The following is a 25011-nucleotide window of genomic DNA, read 5'->3' on the forward strand; positions in this document are numbered from 1 at the left end:
ACAAAGAGCTAAGCAAAAAAGTAAAATATATAATCTACATATATTTTTAGTTTCCTAAAAAAAAAAAAAAAAAAAGATGGGCTATTTTTTCCCCACAGGGAGGAAAATTACTTAAATATGAAATTATTTTCATGTCTTATTTAAACAGCATTTCTCTACTCAAAATCTTCTGAAATACAGACCTCAAATGGCTGTTCCAATGTGAAGTTTATTTCACAAATGCAGGGTTTTGTGTCATTCCAGAACAAACACTTATTGCAGGGATCATTTTCATCTGTTCCAGTATAATCAATCTGAAAAAAAAATTTTTGATAATCACTATTCTATAAAGAAAAGCTGTTAAAATATTGAAATAGCTTATTACAAAGACAGAAAATTAATCCACAACAAACAGGTAACTTAAAGCAGAGATTATTTTTAAGATCATTATTTGTAGGTAGTAATGGAAAAAGAAAAGTAACCAAAAAAAAATTAAATTGAAAAAATTAAACCTAAAAACATTCTATGCATACTAACTTCTTTTGTTAAACACATATTTACCTTTGTATACATCTCCATCATTTTCCAACTTTTCTAATGAAAACATTTGTGGATAAGATTCACAAACTTATAAGTACATATTGAAAAAACAAGGTGTAAATTAAGATGTCTAAACTGAATTTTTAAAAAGAATACATAGTGTAATAAATAAGTTACTACTTATACAATATTAATGTTTTTTGTATCCTACACAAGTTACATCTTTTACAATTATGCTTCCCCTTTTTTTCACCCTTCCCTCTCCCTCTCTCATATATATATTCTATAAATTTGCCAAACTAGATATTATTTTTGAATCACATAAAAGCCCCAAAAGCCTTCTAGTCAAAAAGTTCTAGTGCTTCCTATTGCTTCTGTGATAAAATACAAGTTTCCCTGTCTGGATTTCAAAGCCTTTTATGTTTAGTCTATCTTTTTGGACTTATTATATATTAATCTCCTTCATGTACTCTATTCTCCAAGCCAACTAAATTACCTGCTCTTTGCACCAATGTTCCATTTCTCATGTCTGTGCCTTTGCATAATTTGTCTTTCAGTCCTAAAATGTGCTCTCTTCAAAATCCTCCTTTTACTATTCCTAGCTTCCTTTACAGATCAAATCTTACCTCTTACATGAGTTCATTCCCAGTACTTAGCCAGTCATACAATATCAATAGAAGAAATGACAATGTGAATAATAATTCTACATAAAAATTTAACTAATATAAATTCAACGACCATAATAAAAGAGCTTAAAAAGCATATTAATCAGTACACAGTTAACTTCCTTGGTAAGAGAAGATATATAGCAATCAAGAACAACATTAGCTTCAAATACAAATTCAATTGTAAAATTTGAGGGAGAAAGTTGATAAAGAAGTATAATTAGTATGACTTCATATAACCAAGTACAAGGGAAAGCTTATGTGATCAATGGTATGCTGGTGTTGCTAAGGAGAATGCAAAAATAGCCTTTAACACAATGGGGGTAGGTCTCCAGTCATGAACATATGAGAGGTGGCATAAATGGTTTGTAATCTTCATTATGGAGGGAAAAAAACATGGATAAGCTCTGGGATCTATTTGAGTATTTTAGTACTTTATATTCCTTTAACCATTGCTTGTACATAGATCTTCATTATAATATGATATAAGAGTACTCACATCCACCAACAACTTTTCTATCTTTTTGATACCAAAAAATACTACTATAAATATTTTTATGTACATAGCTTCTTTTCTGCTTTCTTTGGGAGATGGACCCAGTAGTAGAATCACTGAGTCAAAAACTAAGCATAATGTAATGATTTTCAGGTAAAATTCTAGAAGAATTTTCAAAGTTCATAAACAATTATAGATTTTTCAAAGATTGTAATGTTCCAAAATTTATAATCATATAGCATCATGTTCATATTTTTAAAAATGGATTTTCTGCTACAGAACTTAAAGCAGTTAAAAGTACTGCTTGATTTCTCAAATAAAATCCAGCCTACTTTCTTCCCATTTTTAGTCTTGAATTCAACTCACTATCTTCATTGTGAAATACCAGTCCTGGTTATAATATATACTAATGTACTAATACAATCAAATGTTCTTCCAAATACACATCAAAAGTCAAGCTATTAAATTATTTTGATATATTTTTACTTTTTGTAGATTGTTGCTGTAGTTCATCCTTTTTTTTTTTTTAATTATAGCTTTTTATTTACAAGTTACATGCATGGGTAATTTTACAACATTGACAATTGCCAAACCTTTTGTTCCAATTTTTCCCCTCCTTCCTCCCACCCCTTCCCCTACATGGCAGGATGACCAGTACATGTTAAATATATTAAAGTATAAATTAAATACAAAATAAGACCATTATTTTGCTGTACAAAAAGAATCAGACTCGGAAATATTGTACAATTAGCCTGTGAAGGAAATAAAAAAAAAAAAAAGCAGTCAGGCAAAAATATAGGGATTGGGAATCTAATGTAATGAGTCTTAGTCATCTCCCAGAGTTGGGAGTAAGCTGGGTGTAGCTGATTCAGTTCATTACTGCTTCACTGGTTCATCTCATTGCTGAAGATGGTCAGGTCCATCAGAATTGATCATCATATAGTATTGTTGTTGAAGTATATAATGATTTCCTGGTCCTGCTCATTTCACTCAGCATGAGTTCGTATAAATCTCTCCAGGCCTTTCTGAAATCATCCCGTTGGTCATTTCTTACCGAACAATAATATTCCATAATATTCATATACCACAATTTATTCAGCCATTCTCCAATTGATGGGCATCTACTCAGTTTCCAGTTTCTGGCCACTACAAAGAGGGCTGCCACAAACATTCTTGTACATACAGGTCCCTTTCCCTTCTTTAAGATCTCTTTGGGATATAAGCCCAGTAGTAACACTGTTGGATCAAAGGGTATGCCCAGTTTGATAACTTTTTGAGTATAGTTCCAAATTGCTCTCCAAAATGGCTGGATGTATTCACCATTCCACCAACAATGTATTAAGTGTTTAATTAATTGCCATTTTTTATTATATTGGCTTAACCTACTTATGAAGAATAAATATTTCTTGAATTATTTAAATCTGACTTTATTTGTATAATTATGTTTATTTGATTCCTGGATTTGTCTTGGCAGGTATACTTCCAGGTATTTTATATACATATATACATATATACATTTCATATACATATACATAATACATAATTAAATGTCCCTGTTTTTCCACATCCCCTCCAACATTCTACATTATCTTTCCCTGTCATTCTAGACAGTCTAACAAGTGTGTAGTGGTATCTTAGGGTTGTCTTAATTTGCATTTCTCTGATTAATAATGACTTGGAGAATCTTTTCATATGGCTAGAAATACTTTCAATTTCTTCATTTGAGAATTGTCTGTTCATATCCTTTGACCATTTATCAATTGGAGAATGGCTTAATTTCTTGTAAATTAGAGTCAATTCTCTATATATTTTGGAGATGAGGCCTTTTTTTGACTGTAACATTTGACTGTAAAAATGTTTTCCCAGTTTATTGCTTCCCTTCTAATCTTGTCTGCACAAAAACTTTTCAATTTGATATAATCAAAATTTTCTATTTTGTGATCAGTAATGATCTCTAGTTCTTCTTTGGTCATAAATTCCTTTCTGAGGTTTGAGAGTTATCCTTTGTTTTTGAAAAGGGCCAATGACAACAGGAGGGTGACATCTTAATTTGTATGAATAGGATTTAAATGAGGCAGAACCGTATAGTCTTCTCTAGAGACATTGAAATCCAGTGACAAGACAAAGCTCAAGATGATTAGCAGTGGCCCAGTCACTATATGATGGGTGAATATGTATCTTTTAAAATTAAAATCTTCCCCAGGTCTCAGTTTGTCTGAGTCCACAATCATTCAATGACTAGGGGAGAGCTAAGATAAAAGATCCCCAATTTAAGATATCAATCTGAGAGAAGATTCTTTGAGTTTCTGGCCAGAACAGAAAAGAACTACTATTTACACTCATCATAAAACAGATCAGGAAAAGGTTTCTACTTTTTTTTTTTAAGGGCTCCCAGGGTATGTTCATAATTAATCAATGATTTGAAAGCCAAACTTCTGGAGAAATAGACCTTTGGCAAGAGAATTGGTCTTAAAAGGAAGTATGATAGGGAAGCTTAAAAAGAATATATGGTTTTTCATGCTTTCATATGTATAATGGCTATTATGTTTCTTGCTTTGTCAATCGGTGGGGGAAGGGATAGAGAGAGAATTTGAAACAGTAAATTTTTTTTAAAAAAACAAAGAATATAATGACTTGACAGAGATCAGGGGAAAAGATTGTAATGGTCTAGACCAGTAGTGTTAGACACAAGGCTCACTCCCAGAGTTGGGGACCCAGTTTAAAATGTTACTGGGAAATATTTAACAAAATACTAAAACAATAAAATATAAGATAATATGACACTTTAAAGCTAAATTATAATGAGGTAACCCCCAGGCCCTTTTTCTATTTGAGTTTTAACACCACTGGCCTAGACCTCATGTCCCAGGTGCAAACTAGGTGAAATGGGTACAAATACCAATATCACAAATAAAGGCAGCATCAACTATTACCATCTTCAGGGGTCCTCAAACTATGGCCCACGGGCCAGATGCAACAACTGAGGACGATTATCCCCCTCACCCACGGCTATTAAGTTTCTTTATTTAAAGGCCCACAAAACAAAGTTTTTGTTTTTCTATAGTCCGGCCCTCCAACAGTCTGAGGGACAGTGAACTGGTCCCCTATTTAAAAAGTTTTGAGGACCCCTGTGTCTAGATAGTGAATGTAGCTCAGAAACAACCAGAATATAAAGTATAAGTCCAGGCCAGAAGCTGTCTCAGTAAGATCAGGAGTGAAACAAGGATGCCCATTACTACTAACATTATTGAATATTGTACTAGAAATGTTAACAATAGCAATAAGAAAAAGAAATGGAAGGAATCTCAATGGGCAATAAGGCAATTAAAGTATCTTTTTTTGCATACAATTTCCAAGTAAATCACTTGGAAAATTTTGAAAATTGAACTAAAAAGTTAGTTGAAACAATTATTTTAACAATGTAGCAGAGTATAAAATAAATCCACATAAATCACCAGCATTTATTTAACCAACAAACCCCTGCAAGAAGAAACAGTAAGAGATACTTTATTTAAAATAACTGTAGACAATATAAAATACCTGGAAGTATACCTACCAAGACAAACCCAGGAACCAAATAAACATAATTATGCAAATAAAATCATATTTAAATAATATTTATTTAGCACCTTCACTTCTTCATGAGTGGGCTAATAATAAAAATGGCAATCTACCTAAACTAATCCACTTTTTCAGCGTCATCCCAATTAAAAAATTTTTTTTAATTTATTGAGCTAGACAAAATAACAAAATCCACCTGGAAGAACAAAAGGTCAAGAATATTAATGGAATTAATGAAAAAATGTAAACAAAGGAAGTCTAATCAATATATAAATCTTAAGCTGTGTAATAAGGCAGCAATTACAATGGCTAAGAAACAGAAAAGTAGATAAGTGAAATAGAGTTGACATATAACACACAGTGAGACAACTAGGTAACTCAGTAGCCAGAGTGCCAGGGTTGAAGTCAGGAAGATTCATCTTCTGGGGTTCAAATCTGGCCTTAGAGACTTACTAGATATATAATCCTGAGCAAATCACTTAATTCTGTTTTGCCTCAGATGAGGAAATCTGAAACATGGAAAAGGAAATGGCAAACCACTTCTATATCTTTGCCAAGAAAACACCAAATAGAGTCAGAGCAGAACAACAAAATGTTAATTGATGCAACTTAATTACCAATAGATTTAGTTAGGGTCTTCAACTACAAAATGAGAGGAATGAAAGGAATGATTTCTAAGATTGCTTCCATTTATAATATCCTATATTATATATATCCTGATAATATCCTGACACATAAGGAATACTAGTGCATCAAGTTCTGGGTCTTTCAGAAATAAATAAAAGTACAAGTTTTGTACAGCAATGTTCTTTCACTGGTTGAACCAATATAATTAATTTAGAAGCTTCAGAAGTCTGAAGAATTATATGGTAACATGAAGAAAAAATGTGATTGGTACAAAAATATCTGCATAAATAAGTGCAGAATATTTAAACTGCATTTAAGCAAAATCAAAAGCTGGGTAAACAATGTTTGCTGAATTGAAAATAATTCATACTGCACTGTTTTGACCTAACTGAAAATATCAAATTTAAAATACCAGGACCAAATATGAAATGAGTTAAATGTTTATAATCATCAATCATCAAAATTTATTTAGCACCTTCACTTCTTAGTCACAATTCAGGTACTGGTAGATGTGACTCCTGCGCTTTAAAAAAAAAAAGAGAGAGAGAGTAAGAGAGAGAGAGAGAGAGAGAGAGAGAGAAAGTTTGGTGAGACAGGACAAAGTAATACAAGGGAGTAGAATGCCAAATGGCTAGTAGAAACTTAAGTGGTAACTAAAGAAGCTCAGAAAATAGACTACAGGAACTAAAGTTTCAGAGGGGACAGGATCTGTGCTGTATTTCCAAAGATACATTTAAGTGGAGAAAAAAAGATAAGCAGGAGAGGCAACATATTTATCATGATATAGTGGAAATAAAACTGACTTTGAGAGGACCAGATTTGGTTCAGTAGCTGAACCGTGGTATCTCCATAACTTAATTCTTATAGCTTAATTTTCCTGTTCTCAAAAATGCTTAATGGAGTTATAAGAATCAAATGTGATAGTGTATATCAAGTATTTTTTTAAATTACCAAGTGCTGCTTAAATGTTAGTACAAACTAAGACAAATCACGTAATTACCAATGCCCTAGACAACTGTCTTAAGGCTAAAATAAGGCTAAATAGTCACAGACTAACCTGCACCAGTGGAGATTCCACACATAGGCCCTAACCCCACCAAAAAAAAAAAGAAAAAAGAAAAAGAAAAAGAAAAAATTTAAAGGCAGAAGAACTGGACTGCTTAGGTGTTTGGTTTTCATTTTGACTGAATGAAAAGGAAGGGAAAGGAGGAAAGAGGTGATAGACTAATAAAATTCATCTAGAAAAGTTGGGAGTCAGACTATACAAGTCTTTGGCTACCAAGCTAAGAAGTTAAGACTTTATTCTAGAGCAATTGAGAGACAGTGAATGAGTCTGAACATGTGAATGTTATTTATGCATATGCTACCCAAATACCATTATTATCATACCAACTTATCGTTTAAAAATACTTTACATTTTTTAAAGTGCTTTTACATTATCTCCTTTGATTCTCATAGCCTTTCTGGAGGAAAGACAAGGTTCTTATTATTTCTATCTTTAAAAGCTACTTTGATATTATTTGATAATCTTTCTAAGGGATTTGGACATAGTTTAGGACCAGGAGAAGCCAGAACTCCTAATTCTGTATTGTTCCCTATGTACTATAACTTGACTATTCTTCTTATGGGTCAGTCAAAGTTCTTTAGTAGTGGGATATTTGCTCTCTGATATTAGTGTGACCCTAAGCAAATTATATCACTTTTCTGGGCCCCAGTATCCTCAACTGTAAAGTGAAAGGGTTAGACTGGATGATCTATAATGCCCCTTCCTAGTTGTAAATCTTTGAGTCTATGATTAGAGAAGCAGCAATATGACAGTAGACTAAGAGCTAGCCTAAGAATTAATAAGAACTAGGTTCAGCTGATGCTAAGTGAAATAAACAGAACCAAGAGATCATTATATACTTCAACAACGATACTGTATGAGGATGTATTCTGATGGAAGTGGATTTCTTTGACAAAGAGAAGATCTAACTCTGTTTCAATTGATCAGTGATGGACAGAAGCATCTACACCCAAAGAAAGAACACTGGGAAATGAATGTAAACTATTTGCATTTTTGTTTTTCTTCCCGGGTTATTTTTACCTTCTGAATCCAATTCTTCCTGTGCAATAAGAGAATTGTTCGGTTCTGCACACATATATTGTATCTAGGATATACTGTGACATATTTAACATGTATAGGACTGCTTGCCATCTGGGGGAGGGGGTGGAGGGAGGGAGGGAAAAATCAAAACAGAAGTGAGTACAAGGGATAATGTTGTAAAAAATTACCCAGGCATGGGTTCTGTCAATAAAAAATTATAATTACTAAAAAAAAAAAAAAAAAAAAAAAGAACTAGGTTCAGGTCCCTACTTTGACATACAAGGATAAGTCTTGTCATTTAAACTCTGAGGTTCCAAGGCAACTAAGTTATAGAAAAGGTACCAACTTGCACTGCTACAAGTTTCCTTATAGGAAAAGGCTCCTACATCAATAAACTCAGAGATTTTATTATTTAAATAAGATTTGGTTCTCCACACCAGCCCACAAATAGGAGCTAAACATTACCACAAGTGATCTTCACTATGATCCTATTCAGACTCTTCATTCTAGCCTGAAGAGGAAACTTTACAGCAAAGCAATATTTTAGGCTTGGGAAAATTAAGACAAAAGATTATTCAAGGAACCTTTTCACATCCTACTAGAGAAATACAACTTGTTCATAGACAAGATACATATAAAGTAAAAACAACTAAGATAGGGGGAGTGGGTGGGTTTAATTCAAGAAAAGCCTTGGTAGGAAAAAAACAGACCTGAACTGTACATTAAAGAAAATTAGAGATTCTAAGGGATGGAGTATACTGTAAAGACTGCTGAAATAGCTGCCTGTGCAAAGATATAAAGATGTTAAATGTAATCTGTATGGAAAATCAGCAGCATACAAGTTTATCCAGAATGAGAGGAATGATATAATATGAAATAAGTCGGGAAAAACATGTGGGACCTAGATTGAGAAAGGTTATAAATATTAGGCTGAAGAGTTTTTCTATTTTATCCTAGAAACAAGAAGCCATTCTAGATTTTGAGCTCAGGAAATTACATAGTCAATCAATAAATAAGTATTTATTAAGTACTTACTATATACCAGGTATTGTGACCAAATCTATGCTTTAAGAGTACTAATATGGCAATGTGAAGCATGGATTGGAGAGGAAGAAGATTTAAAGCAAAGAGTTTGATATATAATTTTCTCTGTGAGGAATAGATATAGAAGATAGGTGTATGTGGCTTGAGAAAAGAGGACTGATGAAAACAATGGTGTAGAATTAGTAGCAACAAGACTTGGTAGATTATTGAATATGATGGATAAGTGGAAAGAAATAATTCAAAGAAATTTTGGGGAAGGAGGTTTGGGAGAAAATATAATAAATTCCTACATCATCTGATCTATTTACTTGGCATAAGATTAAAAAGAATGATCCCAAGCACATATTTCTCTTTGAAGAGATGATTGGAGAAGCTGGATTTAGTAGCCATTTTTCTCAACTAAGTAAGTCTTTCTAGTTTCATAGTAGAGCCCATGGAGTAATAGTTTCAGTTAATGATGCCTTTGAGATCCTCAGCAGAGAGGATGAAGTCTGGATCCCATGTTTAAGCAGCCAAGATGCTTTGTGTTGATGGACCATATACTGAACTTGAAGATAGTACATATGTCAAATATGAATTTTACAAGGATAATTTCCTTCCTGTTACTGCCTGAGGAGAATCTTCATTCACTAAAATCTCGATTTGAGCATGAACGTGGAATAAATACAGCTTCTCAAAACTATTCTTAGAGATGAGAATTTCTCTGTTCCCTCCTCCCCAGTAGTTTGCCTCTCAGTGTGTTTAAATAGAGTATGAACCTATGATAGCTACATGGCATATTGTTTGATAAAAGTGAGATCATCTATGAAAAATCCTTTGCTTTCAGAAGTTTATCTGAATATATAAATAATACTGTAAAAGGACAGCAAAATCCAATTCCCAGTCATGCAGTTGCATAGAATGTGGGCTGAAGCTATGAATTATGTGTCTGGACTCAAGAATGGATACAGCAGGCTCTTTCAGGGGCAGAGAGCAGCAATATTGAGTCTTCTTTGCTTTAATGCTAACTTAACAAAAATTAAGAACACCATTATCTCAGCATCTCAAAAACCCAACGCAAAATTGCAGTTTTTTCATCAGCGCATTCAGCTTGACCTGACTAGATAACAATGATTACATGACTAATGCGATATCCTCAGGAAAAAAAATGCCTGAAAAGCAATGGAAGAAAAAGCCATCTAGAATGTACAAGCTGGTGATGGTGAATACTTGGAGGAGCAAATCATATCCCTGCAAACAAAAAAGTGGAGCTGCAGAGGAGCCCTTCTATAAGACATCAGGAAGATGTCACAGAATCTCTGAAACAGAAAGCCATTGATCTCTCCGGGCATTTGAAGCGCAAGTCTCCAGATCACTTCTACATTGACAGCTCCCAGATGATAAACATCAATGTGCTGACCACAGAGAACCAGAACCGCATAGTCAAGGAGTCTTTTGGTCACCTTGGCAAGTAATTGGGCTGTAAGCAGGTTACTGACCTGGTCCTCAAGATTGAAATGGCTCTCAATAGCATCAAAGAAGCTGACAATACAATCATGTTCTTGGCAGAAGGAAATTAGGCATCAGTTAAAAATTGCTTGTACTTAAAGAGTTCTACTTAAAGTCTTATGGGAACCAATCTAGAAAGTACTGTTACTAATTCAATTCCTGTAAGTCTACCCTCAACTTGAACCACCCCCAGACCCGTTCTCTGTCATATGCACTAAGTGCATAGGATGGAGAAACTTTTATACAAATAGAGGAAAATCTGAATTATCTTAGCTGTTGGAATACTATTATTTTCATGAGGTAAAAGAAAAACAGGAGTCTTGACTGAAGTTGGTTAGTGATGGCCCCTGATTGACCCAAAACCCATAATGAAAGACGCTGATCGTTCTCATATATCCTACACCAAAATCTGCCCTAGGTTTATCTGTATAGGTACTTGGTTTTCATTCATTTTTACCTGTTAAATGATAGGAAGGTCATTGGCTTTTTATAAAATGTAGAATATACTACTTAGCAAATATTGCTACTTGGGAAGCACTGTGAGTCATCCTTTTGATGTAAAATTCTGTCATTCTAAATTTTTCCCTTCTTTTTGCCATCTCCTTTAAGTATTTTTATGTTAGAAAAATACAGATAAACTGATGACAAACAAAAGTGGGGATAGGATCAAGAACCTTCCATCAGCTTTCATAAACTGACTTTCCCTTTGAGAATGGGATCTTTGGGCCTCTGGGTGCCACTTCTAGATGATGTAGTTCCAGCTCATGAGGAATTTGACTGGAGTGAATGCATTCCATGGTAATGAAGCCACAGTTCTTTTTACATTGGCCTTTTACTGTTTTAATTTTTCCTGACTTCAGAATATTTTCCAGGAACTTGAGGAAATCATGTTGGCAAAGATATACAGATATTGTTCACATATATACTGGCATTAAGTGAGCTAGGCATGGGTTTGTTCTTATTCCTTTGACAATACCTTTGGTACCTGCAAGAACTGGCAAATTTTCCAAAGAATGTGACTGGTAGTGTAAATATATTGTATTCACTGACATGTATATGTGTTTAAATATACATTAATCATGTTATATTCTCCTGAAACTCGGAGATCAGCTTTTTCAGGTCCTACAAATAGTGCTGGATAAACAACAATATTTTCAAATGTTTTACTAGGTTTTACTGTATGAATTACATACAATATTTCAGAATTTAGAGAGTATGGTTGCACATAAAGCAACAGATGTTTTTCTATTACATGTGAACTAAATCATGTTTTGTGTATTAAATGATTTTTAGTCTAAAAAAGAGATGAGGAAAAAATGTACATACAACTAAAACAATTCTAAGCAGAACTACTTAACTTATTAACCCTGGAAAGAGTTTGTCAGCCTACTCTTCTATAGCTCTATTCACTATGCCTATAACTTAACAAACCAAAATTTTCTTTCCTGGCCATCATTCCCCTACACATTTTGTATCCCTCTGTTAGACTGTAAGCTCTCTAATGATAGGGGACTATCTTTGCTTTATTTTGTAACCCTAGCTTACACAGTGAATATTTAATGAATATTTTTTTTCATACATGTACTCCCAAAAATATGAAGTGGATCAAGAGAAAGGAAGAAGCATTTCTTCAGCACCTACCATGTGCTACACAGTGTTCTAGTGGTTTTTACAAATATTATTTTCATTTGATCCTCACAATAAGCCAGAGAGGTAGGTACTGTTATTATATCCATTATATCTGTTGGGCAAACAGAAGTTAAGTGACTTACCAAGGATTTTACATGACAAGTAAATATCTGAGACTGGATTTGAACTCAGGTTCACAAGTAAAATTTCATATCAGAAAATGGTGGAAGATTTTGAGCAATATCACTTCATAAAACATCAAGCAGCAGTACAGGAAAAAAAAGTTTAAAGAAATCTCAGAGAGAACTAAATAAGCAAAGTCATTCAAGGGTATTTATGGATGATATTGTAAGGACACCAAAGTTATAAAATGGCAGAAAAAAGGACTGAAGAATTTTATGATTCGTTTCATTATTAAGGACAGAGAAGATATCACATTTGAAAGCTAGTCTCAGAATCCCATATAAAAAGGAGGTGTGTTTGGTCCCAAAGTAAACAAAAAATGAGAAAAACAAGCCCAAAGCCCATGAAGATATTAATATTTCTCATGTATCCTACAGAACTGAGGCTCATACAAAAAAAGAGTTTAATATAGCAGACCACTTAATTTCAAGGATTGTGCTTAAGGTATTTGAAAATAGGAAAAAAAAAAAATCACCAAAAGTATAAGGAAAAACCCCAAATTTTATTATTATTCAAAAGAGACAAAAGAAAATATCATTAACCTCAAGCTGATATATTTACTTTCCAGACTACATAAAATTTTATGAAAATAATCTACATATATAACTAGGTTACCCTTGATAAAGAGAGCAGAAGATATATGCAGACTTATAAAACAGATATTCCAGAGTAGACCACATCTCTCCATGCCATAAATGATTGAAAGATATAGTACTTAATAAGGGCAAAAATACTTCAGAATCCTAATGAAATCTATAATCATTTAAAGAGTTTGACGATTCTTTTCACAGGAAAAACTTCCATTTCCTTACTTCTCCATTTCTGTTATTAGTACCATTACTCTCAGTCACCCATATTTAATTTCTGATTCCTCTCCCTTACTCCCACAAGTCAAACCAAACCAGTCACCAAGTTTTATCAAATCTTCTTTTTTACTATCAATGGCATATATACCCTTCCTTTCCATTCTCACAGTCACTACCCTAATTCAAGATTTTATCAATGTATGGTACCCTATTCAATAGGCTCTAATGTTACTTCTGTAATTTAAATTGTACATTTCAGTCAAATTCACCTTCCAAAAATATTGCTAGGAAATTCACTCTCTAGCTCAAAAAATAAGCCCAAAACAACCAAAAAACCCTTTTCCTCCATCCCCACTCTGCCCCAGCCACCCATCAAGATCTATAGCAGGGCTTCTTAAGCATTTTCCACTCATGACTTCTTTTCACTCAAGAAATTTTAACATGACTCCAGGTATATAGCTATTTATATAAAAGAGGTATACAAATCAAACATTTTCTGATGTTAAATCATAATTTCATAACACCTACATTCAGTTATGAAACCTCAATATTGGGTCATAATCAATAATTTCAGAAGCTGGGTTCTACAGAATAAAGTTCAAATATTTTAGCCCCACATTCAAGACTCCCTTCTAAATTTTAACCACAACCAATGTCTCAAACCATACTCTCTTCAATGTCTAGTCCAGCTAACTGGTCCCCTATATACACATATATTTCCTTTTTGTCTCTTTATCACATCTTCTCACCCTCAACAATCCTTATCTCTTGATACAAAATATTTCCCCCATATCTGTTTTATTAAAATTCACTAAGACCTTCTACAACTAGCTCAAATGTCAAGTCATCTATGAAAAGAAATAATCTCTTTACAGTAGAAAGGTTTAAGAAATTATAATAGATGAATGTTATGGAATATTATTGCTGCATAGGATACAATGAATGCAAGGAATTCTGAGATACATGGAATGGCATATGAATCGATAAAGACAATTAAACAGAAGCAAGAAAAACAACATACATAATAATGGATATGATATCAACAATATAAATTTAAAATATAATGAAACAAAGAAGAATAGCTGTGTAATTATAATCACCGATATAGGCCACAGAAAAGAGATGAGCTAACAATATAATAAAATTGAGCCAGAGGACCTGGATTCAAATTCTGATTCACTATTACAAAGGAGAAGATAAGTAGCACAGTGAAAAGAGTTCTGGACCTGCAGTCAAGAAGACTCATCTACCTGAGTTCAAATATGGCCTCAGACACTAATTATCTGGATAACCCAAAGCATGTATTTATTCCTGTCTCCCTAATTCCTCATCTGTAAAATAAGCGAGAGAAGAAAATGGCAAACCATTTCACTATCTTTGCCATGAAAACCCCAACAAGGTCACAAAAAGCCTGATACGACTAAAAAACACCTGAACTGAGTTTACTATAAAACTGTGACAAAATCTCTTTACTTTCATGGACTTCAGGAACATCATACATAAAATGAGAGTGTGTTGGACTATATAGCCATTGGGGTCCTTCCCATCTCTAACTCTATGATCCTTATAAATCTTTTGGTAGGTTAAAAATTATGGGTTAACCAGTAAGAAACATATTTTTTAAATATACTTTGTTTATGGGTTACAATTACATAAAAAACAATTTGAGATATATTTTTTAATTTGAGTTACAAATTCTCTCCGTCCCTTTTTTACTTTCTCCCCTCATCAAGAAGACAAGTAATTTGATATAGTAATACATGTGCCAGGTTGAAAAATATGTTTCCATATTAGTCATATGGTGAAAGAAAACAAAACAAAAAAAAAAAGTAAAAATAAAAAGTATGCTTTGATCCGCCAAAAAAAAATAAAAATTATGGGATAAAAATTTTGCATACTCTTTCAAAAATGGTTAATGTGTCAGCTGGCTTTGTTCAACACAAGAGAAAGCTAATTGATGGATGGGAGAGATAATATAAAAGCAATAGTTGTGCTTAGGAAAATTTGCTTTTATAAATTCTTATATCAACAAAACAACAAATCAATGAATTGGATACAGAACTTAAAAAAAAAAAAAAACTAGATAAAGAATAAATTTAAAATTCCTAAATTCCTAATTGAGCACCAGATTGGAAATCCTCAAAATCAAAGGTGAAATTAATAAAGTTAAAAAATATATATTGAGCTAATAAATAAATCTAGGAATTGGTTTTACCAAAAAACAAAATATAGTAATGTAGAAAAACCATTGTGTAATGTAATAAGAAAACCAAATACTTATATCAAAAGTTAAATGATTGAAATAACCACCAATAAAGAAGAAATTAAATCAATCATTAGTAAACATTTTGCTAAATTATATGCAATAAATCTGAAAATCAGAGCAAAACAAATCAATATTTATGAAAATATAAATATCCAGGTTGGCAAATCAGGAAATGGAATGCTTAAGTAACCCCATCTTAGAAAAAGAATTTGAATAAGCCATTAATGAATTCCTTAAGAAAAAATCCCCACCAGTTTTTACACAAACAAAACTAATGTAATCAAGACTGGAAGGGAAGCAGAAATATAGAAAATTTTTATAACCAGTGTTTCTGATAAAGGCCTCATTTCTAAAATATATAGAGAACTGACTCAAACTGATATGACTATAAGTCATTCCTCAATTGATAAATGGTAAAAAGATATGAACAATTTTTAGATGAAGAAATGAAAGCCATCTATAGTCATGTGGAAAAATGCTCTAAATCACTATTGATTAGAGAAATGTAAATTAAAACAACTCTGAAGCAGCACCTCACACCTATCAGACTGGCTAAGATGATAGGAAATGATAATAACAAATGTTGAAGAAGATGTAGGAAAAAAGGAAACACTAATTCATTGTTGGTGGAGTTTGAACTGATCCAGACATTTTGGAGAGCAATTTGAAACTATATCCAAAGGGCTATAAATTATGGATAGCCTTTGTTTGATCTAGCAGTCTCACAGAATCTATATCCCAAAGAGAGCATAAAAAAGGGGAAAAGACCCACATGAGCAAAAATGTTTGTATAGCAGATCTTTTTGGGGTGGCAAGGAAATGGAAATTGAATGGATGTTCACCAATTGAAGAATGGCTGAATTAGTTATGCTATATGAATGGAATGGGATCTTATTGTTCTATAAATTAAAAGCAGGCTGCCTTCAAAAAGCCTGGAAAAACTTGCATGAACTGATGCTAAGTCAAGTGAGCATAATCTAGAGAAAGAACATTGTACACAGTAATAGAAAGATTATATGATGAGCAAACATGACAGACCTAACTCTTCTTAGCAATACATTAATCTAAGACAATTCCAATAGATTTATGATGGAAAATGCCATCTATATCCAAAAAAGGGAACTATGGAGCCTGACTATTTTCACCTTTTTTAAAAATTTGTTTGCTTTTTCTTTCTTGTAGTTTTTCCCCTTTTGTTCTGACTTTTCTTTCACAACATGACTAAGATGGAAATGTTTAAAATGATTGTATGTGTAATAATCTATGTCAGATTGCTTGCTGTCTTTGGGAGGGGGTAGGCAAGGGAGAGAAGAAGAAAAAAAACTCAGAATTCGAAATGTAACAAAAATGTTGAAAACTGTCTCTACATGATTAGAAAAATACAATACTATTAAAATGAAAACAAGGAAAAAATCCCTAGGACCAGATAGGTTTACAAACGAATTCTACCAAACATTTTTAAAAAATTAATTCCAATACTATATAAACTATTTGGAAAAATAAATGGAGTCTTTTTATCACATAAATATGGTGATGATACCTAAAACAAATAAAGAAAATTATAGATCAATTTCCCTAATGATTATCAAAGCAAAAATTTTGAACAAAATATTAGCTAGATGATTACAGCAATACATTACAAGGATTATAGACTATGACCAGATGGGATTTATACCAGGAATGCAGGATTGATTCAATATTAAGAAAATCATCGCTCTAACTCACCATTTCAATAACCAAACCATTAGAAAGCATATTATCATCTCAACAGATGCAGAAAAATGTCAACAAAATATAGCACCCATTCCTATCAAAAATATCAGAGCATAGGAATAAAAGGAATATTCCTTAAAATGATAAGCAGCATCTATCCAAAACCATCAGCAACCATTACGTGCAATGTAAGTTAAAAGCCTTCCAAATAAGATAAGGGGGGAGGCAATGATATCCATTATCATGACTATTATTCAATATAGTACTGAAATTATCAGCTATAGTAATAAGAAAAGAAAAAGAACTTAAAGGAATTTGAATAGACAACAAAGAAACAAAAGTATTGTTTTTTAAAGATGATATGATGGCATACTTAGAGAACTCTAGAGAATCAAATAATTAACAATTTTAGCAAAATTGCAGGATATAAGATAAACCCACATAAATCATCAGTATTTCTTTAGATGACCAACAAAGCCTAGAAGTAGAGAAATACCATTTAAATAATTTTATGTAAACTATAAAGAAAGTACTTGGGAGTTAACCTGACAAGACAAATAAAGTTAGATATAAATAAATGGAAAAATATCAATTGTTCGTGGATCGATTGAGGCAAAATAATAAAAATGACAATTCTAACTAAACTAAATTACTTATTCAGTATCATGCCAATCAAACTGCCAAAAAATTATTTGATAGAGGTAGGAAAAAATAACAACAAATTTACCTGGAAGAACAAAAGGTCAGAAATATCAAGTGAATTAATAAGGAGAAAAAAAATTACAAAGAAAGATAGCCTAGCAATACCAGATCTCAAACTACATTACAAGGCAGCAATCATTAAAACTAGTTGGTATTAAGAAACAGAACAATGGATCAGTAGAACAGATTTAAGTGTATGAGACACAATATTCAATAACCATAATAAGCGAGGGGTTGATAAAGTCAAAGACTCCATCCTTCGGGATAAGAACTCAGTATTTGACAAAAACTGCTCAGAAAACTGGAAAACAACAGGATACAAACTAGGAATAGACTAACATCTCACACAAAGGTTAAAGTCAAAATGGATGCATGATTTAGATATAAAGGATGCCGCCATACGTGAAATAGAAGAGCAAGGAATAGTCAGTCTGTCATATCAATGGGGAAGAGAAGAATTCATGACTAAATAAGAGACACACAACATTACAAATTATAAATCAGATTGTTTTGATTATATCAAAATAAAAAGTTGTGTACTATACTGTATTTAACATATACTTTTAACATATTTATATGTAGGGGACTACTTGCCATCGAGGGGAGGAGGTGGAGAGGAGGGGAAAAGTTGGAACAGAAGTTTTTGCAAGGATCAATATTGAAAAATTATCTATGCATATGTATATTATATACACATATAATATGCATATATCACAACATGCATAGGTAATAAAGGCCTCATTTCTCAGCTATATAGAGAATGGAGTCAAATTTATAAGAATATAGGCTATTCCTCAATTGATAAATGGTCAAAAGATACAAACAGGCAGTTTTCAAGATAAAGAACTCAAAAACTATCTACAAGCAAATGAAAAAATGCTCTAAATTACTTTTGATTAGAGAAATACAAATTAAAACAAGTCTGAGGTACCACTGAGATATACAGGAGGTGTTTGTGTCCATAAATTCAGAGTAAAAGTCAGCAGAAAAACTAGGTAAAACAGACTACAATCAGTTTTACCTTACTTTGGGGCAGAATTCAGTTAAGCAGAGGAAAGGCTTAGTCTTGTTTGTAGTGCTTAAACACAAGCTAATGAAAATTAACTTCTACTCTGGGAGGAGTAAAAACTCATTTTAAGTCATGCAATGCATTCTGCAGGAGGAGGAACATAACCAAGGGGAAGTATGAAAAGATGGACTAGGAAATTGTATATTCTGTAATACCCAGCCAACAGGGAAACAGGAGGCACTTGGTGGCCAAAACAGATATAAAAGGGCTTGCTCTCATTTCTATAAGGTATGCTGTAGTTGCTAATAAAATGGACCTTCAACTTCCCCTCTCCCAAGTCCACCAGTTATTTCTCACATCACCTCACACCCAAAATATAGGAAATTGACAGGCGGAAGAAGAAGGGGGAAAAGGGGAGGTGGGGGTGAGGGTGCTCATCAACTGAGGAATGGGCTGGGGTACATGAATAGAATGGAATACTATTGTGCAATTAAGACATGATAAATAGAGAGACTTCAGAAAAACCTGGAAAGACTTGTATAAAATGATGCAAAGTAAAATGAGCAGAACCAGGAAAACACTACACACAATACTAGTAACACTCATTGGTGACTAAATATGAATGACTTTTCTTAGCAACACAATGATACAAGATGAGTACAAAGGATTCACGTAAAGGAAAATGCTAACCACATCCAGATAAAAAACTGGTGGATTGTGACTGCAGATTAAAGCATATTTTTGTTCATTTGCTTTATTCTTTTACATGTTTTCCCCCCCCCCCCTTTTGATCTGTTTCTTTTTTACAAATGTAACTTATATGGAAATATGTCTTACATCAAAGGTTTTTTAAACTGTGGGTCACGAAACAATGTGAAGGTTGCAAAAAAATTGGCAATAGTAAAGGTTTCTAACACAATGACCAAAAATTAATTCAAAATCAAATGCATAATGAATCCAAGGTGTTTATGGCAGTGCTTGCTCATCATGCCTCGGAACTTTACTGTAGCCTGGGTTCTGAACACAAAACATGCATACTTTGCACTCCTCATGCACTAATGGGGCCAGAAATACCTTGTCTCAAATTTGCGATGAGGTCATGTAAAAATTTCTCAGGCTAAAAGAGGTCACAAGTGGAAAAAAGTTTAATAAGCTGTTTTACATGATAGTACATGGATAACCTATATCAAATTGCCTACCATTTTTGGAAGAGGGGAAAGGAGAGAGGCTGGGAGAAAAATTTGGACTCAAAATCTTGTAAAAATAATTGCTAAAAATTGTCTTGACTTGTAATTTGGAAAATAAAATACTATTTTAAAAGTTACTGTTAAGATTTTGTTTTTGGAGAAGCAAATTCTTCCTTTTTTCTTAACTCCAAAACTATTGCTCTTTTGGTAATTACATTCTGCCTTAGATTCTTAAAATTTTTTAAGTTATTGGGATTTTATATATCATCTAGTCTAACTTCTAATTTTTAATGCATGAATCACTTCTAATCTCTAATATCTCTAATAAATGAACACTCAGCTTATCTGAACTCTTTGTATTAGTGGCAGACCTAGGAGTATGAAATTTGACCAAATTTAAGCCTATAAAGCTGCAAGTCAATCTATAAAAAAAGACCTGAAGAAATCTTTCCTGAACCCTACTCCCTTTCCTTAAGAGAAGGAGAAGAAAAGAACTGAGAGCAAACACTATTGGCCTATGGTATACATATATTATTTCTAATACAAAATTTTGCCTGATGGTAGAGACAGCTAATTACAAGTAGTCATTTAAATATGGTAGAAATAATTTACAAAATAATGCTTCACCAATTTAATATCTATTTCTAACCCAGAGAGAAAACTGATAACAAAAAAAAGTAGCTGTAGTATGTTATTCTAGAAATAGACTTAGACTGTATATAAAACCTCATTTCTGATCTCCTATATTAGCAAATCACATTGAGCAAGTCATCTAAATTCTTTGATTCACTGCTTGATCATCTGCAAAGTGCCTACTTAGACTAAATAACTTATAAGGTCCCTTCCACAATTTTCTGATTCTATCTATGTACCTTATCTCACCAAATAGATTTATGTGCCCTGGACTGAGGACTATTTCCTATACTTTATAATATCTCTAGTGCCTACATACAAATGTTGAATATATATTTACTAATTGGCTAAAATCTTTTACAAATTTAATAGATCAACACCCTTACTCAAGTGGTGCATAGTGTTCTTCATCAGTTGAAACTTCAAGGGTGGCTGGTTCTCTCTAATGTCCATTTTGTAAGGAAATCTGTTGGATATAATACCTGTGAATGAAACAAGTTTTGTACTAAAGATCTTAAGTCAGATCTTTCCTATTATTGTTAGAAAGAAAAAAAAAATACGCAGGGCAATAACAAGTATCAAGGAGTTCTAACAGCAGGTTAAGTTTCATTATTTTAAAAAATTCATGCTTATTAAATGTCAAAAGAATGAAAGGTACAATGCAGCACACAATGATAGTCTAGTTACCTGCCAGACAAGCTTAAGTCTTAAAGGCAATAAACCAGAAGCAAAACAGAACAACAGATGTGGATGAATAGATTAGTTCTGGGGTTATCATGTTTCTGAGTTTTGTTTTCCTACCATTGAAATTGTTCCCCTAAATCAAAATGAATTTTTCACCTTAGAAATTCTAAAAACATATTCTATTTCCTAAGGAAAAAAGTATTAACCCAATATTATGGAAAAGATAGAATTAAATGCTATGCACTTTTTATACTGCGCAGAAGTAGTGGAAAACTTCTATTTCTGAATGTAACTCAGCTCTAGAGGAAATCAATATAAGGTCTGTATTAAGTAACTCAACAAAATGCTGAGTAACAAAGTATGTTAGCAGTAGAATTAAGCATATTAACATCAAAATGGAATAGATACATAATTCCATGAAGTTATTTCAGTGATGAATGGGAAAAATGTTATTCTGTTTGAATGAACTATTTCTGGTTGATAAAAGAATATAAAATCATCAGAACACTAAATTTTAAGTTACCTGATCCCAAATAGGTACTAATTTAGCCTTATACTTTCTCCTACATATTTATCAGATGACAGAACTCAAGCAGATTCAGAAAGCTTTTAAAAATTACATCAAAATACTTTGAATTACATTTCATTTATAAACAATATTATATTTAAATTTCTTTTTAAAAAGCAAGTGTTAGATTTATGCAAAAAATAATTAATTTTGTGGCCTTAATTTTCACTTTAAAATAATTTTGTGTAATTTTCAAGGCTCAATTTCTGCTAAATGACTTTCTTCGGAAATCTAATCAAAAGCATTTCTTTAGTGAGAATTTTGTAGAGTGTATTATATATTTAGCCAGTTGGAAAAGAAATCTGTTCTTATGAGACTTAAAGAGACTCTTATTAATCAGACAGCCACACATACACACACACACACATATATATAAAACAGCAAAAGAGTGTCATTAAAGTGATAAAATAATGAAAGATACCAAAGAACCAATTATAAGTATCTGGGAGTGTTACACGGGAAGAGAAAGAAGAATATGATTAATTTGGGATCATGGAAGCAGGTCGAAAAAGTTTATTAGAATCAGGTAGAACTATTTCTTTAAGCTCTGAAGAAGAAAAAGAACAAAATTTAGGTTGTCAAAATGGTATCATAATTCAGAACACATTTTAAGTTTTTATAGGATCAGAGATTTAGAGCAGCATGTGACCTTAGATGTTTAAAGTAAGGTCGAGAAAGGTTTACTGATTTGCACAAAATGACACAAGCAGCAAGTTTCAAAGCTCCAATTCAAACTAAGTCCTCTGACTACAATTTCTGTACTTTTTACTCACAATTTACAAAGATAATTCTGCTTGATGTCTTCATAATCCTGTTACAGACAGTAATTCAAAACTGGACTACATTCAAGGACATAACCTCATGCTAGTTAGTATCTACATTAAATTCAAGAATCCTCTCACTTAGCCTCTTCCAAGTAAGCTCAATACAATTTACATACACATTGGGTATCTTGAGCCATAATTAACACAAGGGCCTTGGCCTAAAAACATTACTATTGTCTCAAAAAATGTTAACTATCTCCCAAACTATTTATTATAGAACTTCAAGAAAATACTACTTTATTCTTTGATACATTTCAAATTTTTGTGACATTGTTTACTAGTGGATATGGACAAGGATCAAATCTGCATAGTTATTTAGATCTATACAATATCTATACAATAACGAAAACAGATCTACAAACAAATATACTTTAAAATATTTAAAGCATATAAATTAACATTTGCACTATTCCTATTCATTTTATTTACACTATGCAAATCTAAAAACCTCACAAACATAGATACTTATATTTTATGGGAGAAAACAAAGCAGAATGTCAGGTACAAGCATTAGAATGTGGAAAGAATAAGAACTTTTTTTTCAAGGAGTCCAAGTTAATCTACAAACAATTAATTACTCTTTTTTGTATCATTCTTAGGTGGCAGATAATGATCAACTGACTTTATCTCAAACTTGAAAATCTGAAATTGATTACAAGAATATCCTGACCTTCAAATGAAATCCTACATAAAAGTGCCAAGTTTACTTTGCCCTGCTATTCTGGTATAGTACAGGAAAATGAAGACAAAGAAATTGAGAAATGAGGAAATAAACTTAAAAGGTGTGGAGGGTTATGGTTTCTAAGTGATGTCAAGAACTTCCTGTTACACAGTTGTATGAAAACTCAACATATTTTAAGATACATACTTGTTTAAGCAAATTAAAAATCCAGAGTATAAATATTTAGGAAAATTAGCTGGACTTTTATATGTTAAAGGGATAGGAGGATATTTGTTGTCATTTCTTCAAGTCTCCAAAAATAGCAAAGTTTTAAGATAAAGAATTTTTAAGAGTTAAAATTAGAATCAGAATATTGAAATTTAAAGAAATGTTAGAGATCATTTACTTCAACTTTCTCATTCTATAAAACCAAAGCTAAGATTCTAATTTTTTTTCATGTTATAGTAGAAAAAAACCTGGATTTGAAATTAATGGATCTGGGTTCAAGTTTCAGCTCTGCCACTTACTATCTATGCTACTTACTATATCTATATTACTTGTTGGCTGATATAAATCATTTCATGAGTTTCTGGAACCAAAAATATTACATCACCAGAAGCTTGCCTAACCTGGTAAGGATTCTTTTGTCTCTAGGAATTATGACTTCTCTGAATTTAGCTAACCAATCCTCAGCTAACACCTCTAGGTGTCACATGACTTCTAAAACAAGAGTCACCTCCATGAGCCACTATGAGACAGAAATAGAACTTTAGTTTCTTAATCATACTAGTTATAATTACTTTTCAATAAAAGTTTAATGCCACTAGTAGACGTAACTGATACATGTTCTTGAAAACAACAACTCTGAAACATTTTGGGAAATGTTATTTTCTAGCCAAATGTTACTTTAGATAAAATCTTAAGTACTGAAAGAGCCTTAGATTAGAAATCCAAACACCTAGGTCTGTGTTTCAGGTCTATCATGAACTTGCTTTTTCCTCTGGTGGGTTTCAGATTCCTATCTGTAAAAAGAATACATCTTACCTACAAATTCTAGAAGGCAACTCTAAGGATATTAACCAATGTAGGCAAAGCATTTGGAAAAATTAAAAGCACTACAGAAATGTAAGGATTACTGTCATTATCAATAAATTTGAATAATTTTAACAAGATTTTTTAAGTTACTTAGCCATGTTAAGTATTAAATGTTAAAATTTTAATATTATTAATTAATAATACAATTAATAAAATTAATTAAATACTTTTAAAGCTATAAGGGCTTTTCCCACCTCATAATCCCTCATTTTGCAGACAAAAGAACTGAGGCACAGTGAGTTTAAATAACCTTCCAAAGTCACAAGGGCTCCTGATTCCCAGAACACTGCTCTATATTATAATGTTTTAACACAGAAATAAACATTAAATAGTATACATACACACAGAGAATCTGCCTTCAGCAGTTAATTATACTATCCATTAAACAAGAAAAATACAAATAGGTAAACAGACATCTGTGCCCTTATTTGATAAGTCATATACCAATCAAAAAAGGAATAATACTAAAAGCCTAACTAATTTACAAGTATAAGAACAAAAGGACCATAAATCCATATTACTGTGTTACAAAATTGGATGGGAGATAAAGCAGTTGACAAAAAAG

General features: G+C 32.4%; 1 protein-coding gene and 1 pseudogene across 1 annotated transcript in view; one reads left to right on the forward strand and one right to left on the reverse strand.

The window, feature by feature from the left end:
* The window catches only part of TMEM30A (transmembrane protein 30A), a 49888-nt gene that overhangs the window by 22403 nt on the left and 2474 nt on the right, over positions 1 to 25011 (reverse strand). Inside the window, exon 2 of the mRNA XM_051997278.1 lies at positions 183 to 293. Within this exon, the coding sequence (XP_051853238.1) occupies positions 183 to 293 (111 nt within the window). The remainder of the gene's footprint in view (positions 1 to 182; positions 294 to 25011) is intronic.
* LOC127559234 (inhibitor of nuclear factor kappa-B kinase subunit alpha-like) lies at positions 9308 to 10668 on the forward strand (annotated as a pseudogene).

Source organism: Antechinus flavipes, chromosome 4 (genome assembly GCF_016432865.1).
Source record: "Antechinus flavipes isolate AdamAnt ecotype Samford, QLD, Australia chromosome 4, AdamAnt_v2, whole genome shotgun sequence".
In the NCBI taxonomy this organism is placed as follows: domain Eukaryota; kingdom Metazoa; phylum Chordata; class Mammalia; order Dasyuromorphia; family Dasyuridae; genus Antechinus; species Antechinus flavipes.